General features: G+C 49.5%; 1 protein-coding gene across 2 annotated transcripts; it reads right to left on the reverse strand.

The window, feature by feature from the left end:
• Positions 1 to 5,314: 5,314 nt before the first annotated feature.
• Positions 5,315 to 12,925, reverse strand: LOC101778650 (calmodulin-binding transcription activator 3). 2 transcript variants are annotated; one of them, XM_004984106.4, is made up of 13 exons: positions 12,674 to 12,925; positions 12,014 to 12,133; positions 11,312 to 11,427; positions 10,548 to 10,636; positions 10,385 to 10,427; positions 9,580 to 9,754; positions 9,347 to 9,463; positions 8,932 to 9,263; positions 8,322 to 8,660; positions 7,486 to 8,174; positions 6,742 to 7,306; positions 5,688 to 6,011; positions 5,315 to 5,595 (listed from the first exon to the last, which is right to left on the reverse strand). In XM_004984106.4, exons 1-13 carry the CDS (start codon positions 12,714 to 12,716, stop codon positions 5,488 to 5,490), a joined length of 3,060 nt encoding a protein of 1,019 aa, XP_004984163.1. In that variant the 5' UTR covers positions 12,717 to 12,925; the 3' UTR covers positions 5,315 to 5,487. The 2 variants fall into 2 exon arrangements, with proteins under 2 accessions (XP_004984163.1, XP_004984162.1); XM_004984105.4 differs by having other exon boundaries at positions 9,347 to 9,466.
• Between the last annotated feature and the right edge of the window lie 1,238 nt (positions 12,926 to 14,163).

Raw genomic sequence — 14,163 nt, forward strand, 5'->3', positions numbered from 1 at the left:
GCGTGTCTTGAGCGGTAGCTGGACATTCCCGATCCTAGAGCAAAGTTTCTAGAACTTGATCCTTCCAAGGGACTTGGTCAGGAGATTGGCGAGCTGGTCTTTGGTGTTGATGTAGTTGGCCTTCATGCTCCCTTCCTCCAGGCAGCTCGTGGAAGACAGGGTTCTTGGCCAAAGCCAGAGCGGACTTGCTGTCCACCCTGAGCTCCATTGTTTCAGCATCCTTGCCAAGGAGATCACCGAGCAGCCAAGTGAGCCAGAGAGCCTGAGTCGAAGTGAAAGAAGCGGCGATGTACTCGGCCTCACAGCTGGACAGGGCCATCACCTGCTGCTTGACCGACTGCCAGCTGACAAGGCACTTGCTGAGGAACAAGAGCATCCTACTCGTGCTCTTGCTGGTGTCGATGTCGCCGGCGTGGTTGCTGTCACTGTAGCCGATGAAGTGTGTCGCCCCGAGACACCTCGGGTAGTGGAGACCGTAGCCGAGAGTCCCCGCGATGTAGCGGAGGATCCTCTTCACAGCTTGCTAGGCTCCGTCGTCAATCGCTGCATGAACCGACTAATGTAGCCGACGGAGAACGCCAAGTCCGGCCGCGTGTGGGTGAGGTAGCGAAGGATCCCCAGCGTCGGTATGGTGTAGCATCCACCTCCTCAGTCGTGCTGTTGCGGCTTAGCTTCAGCCTCTCCTCCATTGGAGTGAGAGCCGGGTTGCAGTCGGTGAGCCCACCCAGCTCAACGACGCGCTTGGCGTAGGCGGTCTATCGGAGTGTGATGCTAGAGTTATCCTGATGCACCTCGATCCCCAGGTAGAAGCAGAGAGGCCCCAGGTCGCTCATTTGGAAGGCGGCCTTTATCTCCTCCTTGAATGCCTCCACCTCCTCATCCTTGGTGCCCGTGATCACCAAGTCGTCGACGTAGACGCCCACCAGCAAGGCATTGCCTTCGTTGCCCCGTCGGTAGATGGACGCCTCGTGCGGGCTTTGCTCGAAGCCCATAGTCTTCAGGGTGGAATCTAGCTTGGCATTCCAAGCTTGCGGTGCCTGCCACAAGCCATAGAGGGCCTTGCGCAGGCACATCACCTTGTCCTCCTTACCGGGATGATGAATCCCAGCGGCTAGTGGACGTAGACTTCCCCCTTCAAGTCGTTGTTGAGGAACGCCGACTTGACGTCCATGTGGTGGACGCGCCAGCCCTCCTGGGTTGCTAGTGTGAGGAGGAGACGCATGGACTGCATCCGTGCACATCGTCGAAGTCGACCCCCACCTGCTGCACGAACCCGCGTGCCACCAAGTGAGCCTTGTGCTTGACGATAGCACTGGCTTCATCTTTCTTCAGCTTGTACATCCATTTAAGGGTGATCGCGCAGTGACCGGAAGGAAGATCAGCTAGCTTCCAAGTCCAGTTCTTCTCAACAGCTTCCATCTCCAGCTTCATCGTGGCACGCCATGCTGCGTGTCCCTCTGCCTCAGCGAAGGAGCGAGGCTCGCCGTCATCGTACGCAAGGTGCAACTCCGCCTCCAGGTCGTGCGGTACAAGTCCTGGCACCGCTGGTCAACGAGGATGTCCTCCACGGTACGGTACTACATAGGCTAACCGTCATGGTACGCATCAACGCGGTCCTCATCGCCGGAGAGCGGTGTGGCGAACTCCACCGGGTTGTGCTCATCGTGAGCTGATGTCGATGCAGCCGTGCCCGGAGGAGTAGCCGTCGACGTTGGAGTGTGTGGTGTGGCCGACTGTGGTGGTGGAGGTGGAGAGCTCGCCACGCCCGGAGGAGCACTCGTCGGAGTCGGTGGAGGACTCGTAGACGCCAGTGAAGCGCTCGCCGTAGTCAATGGAAACCTGGGGACCGGGGTAGACACGCTCGGCGAAAAAGAGTTGCCCACTCCCCCAGCTCCCTTGAAGTGGACGTAGTCAACGACAAAGCCGCTGTACGTCGGAGTAAAGCCATCATCCACCATCTTGCCCCACGCCAACCCTCACCCTTCGTCGAACACAACGTCGCGCGCCGTGCACACACACTGTGTCTCCATGTCAAGGATGCGGTAGGCCTTCACTTCCTCTATGTAGCCAATGAACACCCCTGGGGTGGTCCTGTCATCGAGCTTGCTGCTTGGCTGAGCTCCTTGACGTACGTGAGGTAGCCGAAGACGCGGAGGTGGCCGACCACCTGCTTGTGCCCATGCCAAGTCTCGTATGGTGTCATGCCGTCGAGAGCCTTAGAGGGCGAGCAGTTGAGGATGTGGACGGTTGTCATCACCGTCTCTCCCCAGAAGATGGCCTGCATCCCCATTTACTTGAGGAGGGCTCAGGCCATAGCCACCACCGTCTGGTTGTGCCGCTATATAACGTCGTTCTACTACGGTGTGTAGGACGCGGAGTAGTGTTGCTGGATCCCCTCGTCGACGCAGTATGACACGAACTCAGCCGCCGTGAACTCACTGTCGTTGTCGGTGCACAACACTCGAAGCTTGCGGCCGCTCTCATTTTCCGCAGCAACTTGGATGTGCTTGATGGCGTCCGCAGCAGCTCCCTGGGTGTCAAGGAGAACCACCCACATGTACTTGGAGACGTCGTCAACAAGTAGAAGGAAGTAGCGCCGCCCTCCAGCGGTAGCTGGTGTCACCGGCCGGCAAAGGTCGCCATGCATAAGCTTTAGCCTCTCCTTGGCTCGGAAGCTTGCCTGGCGAGGGAAGGGGTGTCGCTTTAACTTCATCATGACGCAAGTGGCGCAGAGCTGCTCGACGTGGTCGACGCACGGCATACCCTGCACCATCTCTTTGGTGCCGAGATGTCGCAGGGTCTTGAAGTGTAGGTGCCCGAAGCGCTCGTGCCACCACCAAGCCTCATCATCGTGGTAGGCAGCAAGGCAGAGAGGCTGCGCCACCTCCACGTAGAGGCAGTTGCTCCCTCTCTCCACCTTGGCGAGTAGGCGCTGTCATCAATCCCAGATCCGGAGCACTCCGCCATCGATCTCCATGCGCAAGCCACTCTCATCTAGCTGCCCAAGGCTGATGATCGAGTTTCTCAGCGCGGGGATGTAGAAGACTCCGACGAGGAGTCGGTGCTCGCCAGTCTTGGCGACGAGGATGATGGACCCGATGCCCTTGATGTCCACGGCCGAAGAGTCGCTGAACTTGATGGAGCCGCGCACGTCGACATTCAAGTCGGAGAAGAACTTGTGACACCCGATCATGTGGTATGTAGCACCATTGTCGAGGAACCAGCCATCGATCTTATTATCGCTGGTACCATCGCCGAGAAAGACATGTGCGCGTGACTTATCGATGTGGAGAAGAGTAGTCGCGATCGATGCCGCAGGAAGTAGCTCAATGCTCCCATGAGTTAGGAACAGAGCTGGCTCATCCTCCTCCTCAGCCCGTGCGATGTGGGCCTGGTCATGCCTTGGTTAGTGGCACTCCCTAGCCTAGTGGCCAGTCCTGCCATAGTTGTGGCAGGTGTCGTCTCGTGCGGCCCTGCACTCGCCGGTGGTGGCACCCTCGGCGCCTCCTCGCGCCTTGCACGGCTTGCCGCGCTTGCGGCTGCCTGTCGAGGAAGAAGGATCCCCCTTCTTCCGCTCATCTCGTGCAGCCCTGCGCTCGCCAGTGGCGGTGCCCTCAGCGCCTCCTCGCGCCTTGTGCAGCTTGCTGCGCTTGCGGCCGCTTGTTGAGGAAGAAGGCTCCTCCTTCTTCAGCTCCCTCTGGCGGGGGGGCCACTGCTCCTCAGTGTGGTGGAGCTTGCCATCGATGGTGATGGGCCTGTCAGACATCAGCTCCTCGTGGTCGTCGACCACCTTGAGCCGCTCCGTCAGCTCCTCGATCGACAATGCTAAGAGGTCGAGCAGCGTCTCGATGGAGAGGGTGAGCTGCAAGTACTTCTTCGGGATGATGCGCAGGAACTTTGCAACGGCTTTCTCCTTGTTGATCTCGTCATCACCGTACTGCTCCAGCCACTGCATCAGGCTGGAGAGGCAGAGAGTGAAGTCGTCGACGTCCTCGCCCGGCTTGAAAGCCAGATAATCCTACTCCTGCCGAAGCTTCTGTAGAGTGGACTTAATGGCGCGGTCGCTGCCGACTCGAGCCACAGCAATAGCATCCCAAGCAGCGGTCTTCTTCCCCGAGAGGTTGGCCACCATCTCCATCAGGACCGCGGCGAGCAACGCCTCGAGCGCTCGCCGGTCCTCGTAGCTGTCGACATCGCCGTACTGGACCGCGTCCCACATCTCCCGCACTTGGAGTTTCACCTTCATCACCGAGGACCACTCTGTATAGTTGGTTTTCATCAACATCGGCCACTGCGTGTTGACGAGTCCGGATGATGGTCTTCACGACCCTCGAGGGTCGGTGCCCGGAGTCGAGGTCAGAGTCGTAGTCGGAGTCGAGGTCGGACTCGTGGACGGAGCTCCTCCTGCTTTGAGGACGCCCGCCGTCCGCGCCTCGACGTGGGTCCTGGACCCACCGGTCCATCTCCGCGTTCTGCCGCCGGTCCACCTCCTCCGACTCGGGACGGCCGCCCTGCGCCTCGGCACCGGCACCCTGCGTCGCGCGCCTCAACTCCTCCTCCTTGCACCGTGCCATCACGCGCGTCGCCTCCGCCTCCTCACGCAGCCGGTTCGCCTCCAGACGCCGCTAGGTGGCGGCCGCCGCTGTGCCTCTTCCATGGCTAGGCGGGCTGCCCCAGCTGCACACACCACCACGGTCTCCACAGCCACCGCACGCGTTGCTCGAGCTGCAGCTGCCTCTCACGCCTCGATGTCATGCTGCCGCGCCACCACCGCTGCGACCTCGCGCCTCACAGACGCGCGCCTCTCCTCATGCCGCGCTGCCTCCTTGTGCGCAGCAGCCGCACGTCGTGCCCGGCGTCGCTCCGGCGCTGCCTCCTCCTCCAGCAACGCCGCTCGCTGCTCCTCCTGGCGCGCCGCGCCGTCGCCTCGTCCTCCGCCACCACCGCCCTCCTTGTACTAGATGTCGTCGAGCCGCGAGAGGAAGCACAGGAGGAGGCATGTGTGCGGACGGAGGCCGGCGCCGTCCGCCGCGTCCACGGGTCGATGCTGCCGCCTAGAGCCCGCCATGGGAGAGGAAAGGGTCGAGGGAGCCAGGAAGAAGCCGCCACTACCGGGTCAACCCGCCCGCGCCGCTGGTGGATCCGCGGGGGAAGACACCCGCCGCCATCGGATCCACGTGGGGTAAGGCCGGATCCGCGCTGGGAAGGGCCGAATCCGCGCCAGGAAGAAGCGATGCCGCCAGCTAGAGTTCAACTCGGGCATGAGAGAGAGAGGAGAGGGGTAGGTGGGAAAGAATTAGACTCTAGATACCAATTGTTGGCCTAAAGTGATCTTTTCCATTAACCACACATAGCAAATAGTTTTAGGGTACATATATATAGAGAGATAGACAGGGGTAGGTAGCTGGGGCATTCTAGGGAATAAGTTCCTACTACATGGATAGATAGGGTGCACATACACCGTCAACCACACCTAACACACATGATTTATGCTATCATAGCTGCATCGTCTATGCAGATCAAGTCCTCCAGCCCAGCCATGAAATCGTTCACATCACCGCCAGCAGCCTCGCTTAGCATCTCATCTTGCATCATCTGTTCCAAAGCAGCCAAAATCAAAGCATGATCAAACCAAAAAATTGCAGCCTCTAGCAAGCTTCCAAAGCGTAGCAGTAATCATATCATACCATGGGCTGTTTCATTTCAGCAACACAGGTTGTGAGCCTATGGTACTGCTCTCTTGCTTCTGGGTACTGCGACATCGAGTGCACTCGGGCAAGTGCTCTCTGCAGCCTGGCTTCAGCCTGCCTTCTGCCATCGTGCAAGAAATCATATTCATCCTCAACCTTTGCAGGTTGGATTTCCGATGGACCTTCGAGTTGTTTCTCAGGTCGAAATCCACGTAACCCAGGCCTCTTTCTCCTCCATCTCAGTATGACTTTCTCGACAATACCTACTGTCCAGACAACCTTCCGATAGTTTCTCCTCACTTGGTGTCCTCGTACATGAGCCTGGTAACAAACAAAGACAAGTTAAATCTTATGCTTGGACAGGACTGTTAGCATTTTGATCATTCATGGGGAATTACATTCAGCCAGGAGAAAAGAAACTAAGGATGCAGCAGCTCACATCCAGAAGTGCTGACAACTTATGGAACTAATATGCTTTGCATAGCATGGAAATTCTACAGTGAAGTCTATATCCAGAAGTGCTGACAACTTATGGAACTAATATGGAGTTTGATGTATGCTACCTTGTCTCTGAAAGCTGAGCTGCTACATATAATTTAAGAATAAAAATTTAGTATTGATGCTACAGGAGGACCAAACACAACAAGAGACTAAAATCCCTATGCTTGTGTAGCATGCAACAAATTGTAAAACAACAAGTTAGAAACAGCCTACTAGCTTCATAAATGCCGTTTGTAGCATGCATCAGGATCTCTGAGCTACACTACTTGTGGTATTTCAAACAGATGATTTACTCTTAAAAGGGAAAGAAGAGATCAATCTGTTATTGAAGGAAGGAAAGATTCATAAAAAACCATTCACGTGAGTTAGTAGAACAGGAAGGCTTCCATTATAAGCTAACACATGCAAGATTATTGCCAAGTGTTAACAACTTAGCATTGTAGTATAGGATAAGCAAGTGGAATCACTTGTGAACCCTATATAGTAAGGGGAATTCAGTAGGCATCCAATAAAGTATCATACAAATTCGTTAATTGGTTATTAGCATTACCTGTAACTTGACAATTCTCTGCCGGATGATCATAAATTCCTTTCTTCCCTTCCATCCACGAAACTTATTTTGTATACGAACAGCAGCAGAATGCAGATGTGGATCATGTTGTCCTTTGAGAGAAACAAGTGAAAGTGTGCGTTCATCAGATAATCCACAATTATCATCTCCGTATTCCACGATTTTCTTTCTGTGGAATGACTCCACCCGGAAGGCTTGAAATATCCGAGCTGCAGCTTGAGTGGATTTACGAACAGCGCTTAAAGAACCTTCAAGTGATTCAGCATGAGAATCTTCTCCAGCTAGCTGGGCAGAATTAATGCCAGTCAGACCTTCAACAGCTGGTAACCCACACACTTCTACAGTGGAATCCTTTGATTCTCTAATAGTAAGTGCTGACAGATGGCTTGTCAAAGCAGCTTCCGCTAGAAAACCAGCAATCCCCTTGTGTCCATTTACTGATGCTAAATCAGCTGGACTTCTTCCAGAAGGGAACTCAGAAGTTGGATCTGTCAATGCACCTGCTGCAGCTCCATTTGCTATGAGGACACCAATTGTTCGCTCTCTGGAAATCATATAAATGTAGAATTCAATAATCGAAAAAGGACCGAGTTCCTATTAAAGTACAAACGAAGTGCAAGACAAAGGGTTGAGAAAGAAATAAGGTAACTTCTTTTACATAAAGTTCTGTTGAACATGGGCATCCCATGTTGGAACAGCTTTATGAAGAATGTGTGGACATACCTTCCTGAAGATGCCGCCCAGTGAAGTGCAGTCCATCCATGAGCATCCCGGAAGTTCACATTTACACCAGCAACAATTATCGGTCTGATAGCCCAATCATAACCCAGTGCTGCTACCAGATGAATTACACCCTGTCCTTCCTTGCACAGCACATTGGGACCCTTTCCATCATCATTTATTTTACAGATAAGCCAATGATGCAGCTTCTCTTTCACCAATTTCTTTAAACTTTGATCCCTAGCAGTGGAAACTACTTCGTTGGCAGAAGCTGATTCTTGATCTGACCATTTTGCATCCAGCATCAAGGAATTAATAGCATTTATTACCTCATATTTCTCATCACCACTGCTCAAAACAACCATACCATGGTCATCTGGCCCCAAAGTGAGTAGCTTCTCAAGACGAATATGAAGGTGCATTTCATTTACACCATTGGCTTGGGAAGGAGAAGTCTCCACGTACTGAGCATCTGGATCCCGATACTCAAATTCCCGTACTTCACTACAAGCCACCCTGTTTGAACAGGTCACATAAAATGGAACTCTTCCTGATTGATGTTCTGGTGCATAGCAGCGTAGGGTGCCATCAGTTAAAATCTCAGCTGGTACTTCAATATTCCCAAACATGCATGACCATTTACGATTTTCCACATGTTCTTTCTTCACCAAGAATGTGCCAGTAACCGAAATCTGCATCATTAGAATAATTAACAACTAGAAAAGAGAGGCATGAGTACTGCAAACAGCTAAATAACTAACTAGACTTATCCTATGGAGGCCTAAAACATACATATGATAAGAATGGAAGCAACTAAGAACATAAGACAGCATACACACCTTTGTATTTGTACCAATATATGCACAACTTGGTGAGACATCGATAATGCTGAATAGTTGATCTTGAGAAAGTGAAGGGCTCACTACATAAGCATCTAGCTGTTCATTAGTCAGCACATTGCAACGATCAGGAACCTTCACCGTCTCAATGTTACTCCAGAAAGCATCAGACGTAGATTTGATACCCAAATCAACCACTTCTTTGAGTTCTTTACTCATCCATCTTGAAAAGCTGTCGTGTTTCTTCAAACCAGTAGGCTCAATAGTCAATAGATCTAATGATGACTGCTTCAAGAGTGGATGTTTGATGCTACTTTCAGTACATCTACTTCCATTTACCTGAAAATTTGTTATAGATTAATGTTCCAATTTTCTGACAAAGGATCAGGACAAGCATTAGATGTGCATTGGAAGTACACCTAGTTCAAATGAACTGCACTGCTTTTGATACAACAGTTATTCAAGATTTTAAATAAGGATCAACCAAGTTGTTATTGCAAGCAACCTAAAATTGCTAGTGTCTACATACATCTCGAGTCCACTAACACCCAAAGTAAATCCCATCCACCGCTACAGGCTCTCAGAAAGTTAATAGACAATAATTAAGTACCTCTGATGATGGTATGCCAGCAAAACTCAGCGCATCAGCTTCCTCCTTGCTGAGGTGGTTAGTGTACAGAGCCTCAGATGTAAACGTCTGCAAATGAGAGCTATCCTCCAGATTATTAGCCTCTAAGCAGGCAAATGAAGAATGAAGTGTTGGTTCTGTGAACCCAGTTGAATAGTCTGTGAAGGGCTCGTTGAATGGCACTGAGTCAAACAGAATTCTGGAAACGCTGCTTAGCCCAGTGTTGGCATTGTCAAACATTCTAGCTATGTCATGGTGAGAAAATGAATGATTATCTACGTTAGCTGTTGTTGGCAACATTTCACCATGATAACCTGGAAGTGTTCAAGGGAGAAAAAATGATTTAGAACACAGTATTAGCATGAAAACCTCTCAAATATAGAGGAGTGATTCTTGCCTTGTCTACTACCAACAGTTGAAGAAGAAGCGTATAACATGTTTTCTGTCATGAATCCATCCACAGGCTGCTGCATCTCAGCGAGAGGGTGGTATCTGGAGCTTGCTCGGAAATTATCTGCTGCACCGAATTTCGCTTTAGATACACTGAAAGAAGGTGCATAATTGAATCTGCATCAGTTAATCTATTCTTAGTGTAGATGATGCAGAAGGAAGATTGGGAAACTGTAATACCTGATTCAGTGTCTTCATAATCTGAAATTTGTCCACTTATTGGGCTTTCAGCAGCCTCCATGGTTTGTGGGCCCATATGGTTCTGACTAGTGATAGAATTTGAACATGAAGGACTATCAACATTGGATAACTGCATAAATTCTTCTTTCACACGACTGAAACTTTGTTTGCATCCCTGGAAAGTTAAACAAGCAAGAATGAATATTTTTGTCAAATAGAAACTGGAATGCAAGTACTCCTTCCACTCACTCAAGAGCAATGTCTTGGGCGTGTATTTGTAATCCCAGAATAATTTACTTATTACTATATATAAAACAAAATCAATGGAGGCCATTTGCAAATAATGACTCCATACAAATGATAGACTAATTTGTACACATGCACTTTAGAAAGGTATATCATTACAATGCAGTGTGTATCGTAGACTGGCTGAATAGAATGGGTTGTATAGTGTTGGTCTGCCACAAAACACAGAAGAGGATGCCAAGTACGATATAGCATCAAGTATAAGGCAGAAGGGAAATTGTGGTGAACAAAATAGCTGACAAAGGCCATATGGCACATGCTGCAAGTATGCAAGCATTTGCTCATATAGCATTTGAAGTATTTGCTAATACACATTTCCTAATACAGTTGGTGAAAAAATAGGTTTTGACACATTCTATAACAAAGTCGATAAATGTTGATGTGTGGTGTGACATAAAATCTCCACAAGCCATTTTCCAGTGACAAGTCACCAAAAAGAGAACACACAAAAAAGGAACAGATGCAAGAGAAGGTTACTGGGGTATGAAATAGAGTGTACCTTGACTTCAAGGTAGTGTACAAGAACGATATGAGTGAAATCCCTGAAAAATATGAGAAGTCATTTTATTTCACAGTCACACTTTCCTCTGGGTATAAACTTAACTACCAATGTACCATTCCAACGATTGTGGGATCGCATTGATGCAACACTCAGCACTTACTCTTCCAACAGCCAATATGTTCGTCTTTGAAAGTTTTCATTCTCCTCTCCATGGGCATAGTAGCAGTGGAGTACATCAATGCTGCCAGCCTGAAATAACAAGTTTCAGCTTTAGCGGGCAAGTGAAGGCACAAAAGAAATAGGAATAAAATCAAAATACATGGGCATTATAATCGAAAAGGTTCAGGTAGCAGTACATTCCAGCACGCTGGAACCAGATAATGCAAAACTAGGACTTGGAGGATTTTTTTCCTCGGAGCAACCCCCCTGGTTCCAGATTGCAGTAAATGCAACATAATTTGTGTTTTCCTTCACATCATGGCTGTACACAAACTGTGAGTTGTGAAACACATCTTTCGCATGAGTTAACAGATAACATGCTCTGTCAGTGAAGATGATGGAGCTATGCCCCAGCATATAGGATGCAACATTTTGCACCTTCATGCACTAGCTTCTTACCCAATGCAGTGCGCATTGCTTGCAAGTCTAAAATGAAAATAGCAGTACGAGCTGCAAGTTGTTAGCAACTCCACAAGTATATAGACACAGCACTCTGTGTTGGACAGGCAGTATAGACACAAGTAATATATGACCACAACAGCATATGTTCAGGTTCTAGAAGTACCAAAATGATACAAAATCCACAATGACAAGTGTCAATGCCAAAATGATACAGAATATCCCATCATCCGCAGTCACTGCTATATATGGAGCTTCCAAATATATTGACGTACTTTTGGAAGAAAATAACCAACATTTACTTACTTTCAGTTTCTCGTGAGCTTCTTTCACAGTCTTCCCATCCTTTTTCTTTCTCCAGTTGTGGCCATCCTTTCTGAAGTACCTCAGTACTTTGCGATCAAATAAAAAGAGAGAGCCACCTATTGCAGTAATGAAAGTAAAGGAGAATAAGTGCAAACGAATTTCTTTTCAGACAAAGCTGAGGGTCACACATACAAACCACAAGAATAGCTTTGACCAAATCAAGCAATCAAGCTCTAGAGCTAGCGTAACTGCCCTACTGCTTTCTGTACGGGAACAAACTACTCTAAGCATCTAAAAAATGGGGATACTGAGAAAGTTTGATGAATGATCAGTGATGACTTGAAAGCAAATCACCCTGGGTGGTGTTGCCTAGTGGCAATCACATATACTATTGACCATGAAACTTTAACCACCATTTCAGTTTTCCTGACAACACGTCACGCAATCCATTTCAGAATGCAAAACCATTTCTAAATGGCATCACAGTGATCACATGAAGATATGCTGAGCCCACAAAGCAAACAAAAACCCTACTCCGGTTGTCTCCCTAGCTACTGAGCCAACCAGAATAGGCAACAGCATCATCATCATTTGATCATTTCCAATGGAACAACAAACAACCTCAGACCAGAATTCAGAAAAGCTACAGTACCTGAAGAGAAAACAGGAACCAACAGGAAAGCACAGAGCAAGGAACCATACTGGGGGGCCTGCTGGGCGGCTCGGCGGCGATGGAGAAGAGCTTGTAGTTGGAGAGGATCTCGCAGATTTCGGTGGGCCGCAGCCAGCGCTTCCGAGCCTCCTGCAGTATCTGCGAGAAGTCTGCAGATGCAGCACGGAGGCTAGTTAGTCACCCGTTAGTCAACGCCACCAACTGCTCCCACCACTCGGCGGCATACGGCCCCTGCTCTGGTTGGTACCGAAACCTTTTTGTCTGCTCTGAATTATTGCGCGGAAAAGTCAGGAAAACGCCGGAGACTGGCCAATCGCTGTCTTTTGAAAACGATAAAAGCAACTTGCGACCTAAGAGATTTTTGGTTTAGCTCAACTTGCACAGGGCGATAATAAAGCAAAATTGCAAAGCCGGAAACGAAACTGAAACACACACACAATAAAATAGGGGGAGAGAGTGAAATTTCGCACGAACTATAGGAACCCAAACGCACGGCGTTTTCAGATGCAAAACATTTAAGACGAGTTGTCCTCGATGGACACAACAACGTGCGTTTTTTTGTCCAAAAAAATCATGCATCCGAATGAAATCACCTCGAAAATCCACCGAATTCTCCGTGTTCTGCCGTGGGAAGAGCCCAAAACCCTAAACCCGGACGCAGAGGCGCCCGGTCTCGAGGTGGTTCGTACCTGGCGGCTGGCCGGGCAGCACGAACTTGCGGTTCTCGGCCATGGCTCCGCCCCTGATCAAACGAAGCCTCCTCTCCCCCCCTCCCTCTTCCGAACCGCTCGCTGCCGCTGGTGTGGCGGCTCGTCGGAAGGCGGGGGTTAAAACGGGGGCAGGAGGGATCGGGGGAGCCGGGGAAGGTTCGGGGAAGGGAGGAGGAACGGAGCGGGAGGGCGGGGCGCCGTCGCGCTGGGAAAATTTATTGGCCGCGAGACAACTACGGGGGAGGTGGGGGAGTGATGTGAGTATGTGACGACGAGACGAGGCGGGGGTGAGTCAGTGAGTGTGAAAGGGAGGGCGGAAAAGTAAAGGCGTCGTGGGCGGAAATGACGGGGCTGACCCTGGGAGCCCGGGAGGGAACGGGGGTGGGTGGTGGTGAGCGGAGCGCGAGGTGACCCGGGGTGTGGTGTGGTGTGGTGTGGTGTGGTGGTTGCGTTCGTAGTGTCGTCGCTGGTTCGCTACTGGGGGCTGTGGGACACTTGGACTGTTTCGAGGAGGGAATCCGCCGTTTTCGGAATCGGCGCTTTTCCGTTGCTGCGTGTGCTTTGGGCGTTTCCGCTTACAAGCGGTTTATCCCGCCAAACGTTTTTCTTATTTTCACCAATTCTTACTTACGTAGTAAGCCGTTTTAGATATTTAAACTACGAGAAGTAAGAAGTCAGAAAATTTTCGTTTAGATTATAATTCAAATATGGTTAGAAGAAACGTATCCAAACACGACCTTGAATTTAGGCTTTCAGCTTGGGCACAGTCACACAACACATGTTTTGGTTTTGCTATGGACGAAAGCACGCAAATTTCGTGATTGATGATAAATTTCGTGATTGATGATGGTGCATTTTTTATGTAAAGAGTGGTTGATCGTAGGGCTTGGACGAAAGGAGAGAGAGAACTGCAAAGTTTCCCGTGCTATGTACCCTTCGCCCTTCGGTCATATAATATATCAACGTTTTGTATAGTGTTCAGAAAATTCTTTTGAAATTTTTCGAACATTTTAGTTCATAGAAACATGAAGGTCGTACGAGTAGATTTTGTATTGAATTTTGTACTCCCATCCGTCCTAAATTACTATTCGTTTTGACTTTTCTAGATACACACTGTGGTGGAACCGCCTGACTTAAACGGGCTTAGGTGCGCATAATTGCTGTCGGAATGGCAATTATCCAAAACACACTTATAACAGTGTAAGCCCGATAATCCGTCGAGTGTCCTTAGGACTCCTCGAAATATCCGCAACGTATCTCATAGCCATACATCAGGATCGCTTTCACGATAGGATAGCATCAACCAATATTATATTTTTACATATATACAGGAGATACGGATTATTACAAAATGTAGATTGAAATAAACTTAACAGTGCAGGTTAGACCATTGCTAAGAGTTTTAAACACAAGACCAATCTGTGGCAAATAATTAAACAACTAAGTTTTATTCTAGGGTATCTTAAGAC

The sequence above is a fragment of the Setaria italica genome, chromosome IX (genome assembly GCF_000263155.2).
Source record: "Setaria italica strain Yugu1 chromosome IX, Setaria_italica_v2.0, whole genome shotgun sequence".
Taxonomy (NCBI): Eukaryota; Viridiplantae; Streptophyta; class Magnoliopsida; order Poales; family Poaceae; genus Setaria; species Setaria italica.

Bases quoted from the DNA above. Each gene is read 5' to 3' on its own strand.
- LOC101778650 (XM_004984105.4), bottom strand. From the start codon at position 12,716: ATGGCCGAGAACCGCAAGTTCGTGCTGCCCGGCCAGCCGCCAG. The intron at 10,637-11,311 runs GTAAGTAAATGT...TTGTTATTTCAG, and splicing joins AAGCTCACGAGAAACTGAAA to GCTGGCAGCATTGATGTACT. The intron at 9,755-10,384 runs GTACACTCTATT...TTAACTTTCCAG, and splicing joins TACACTACCTTGAAGTCAAG to GGATGCAAACAAAGTTTCAG.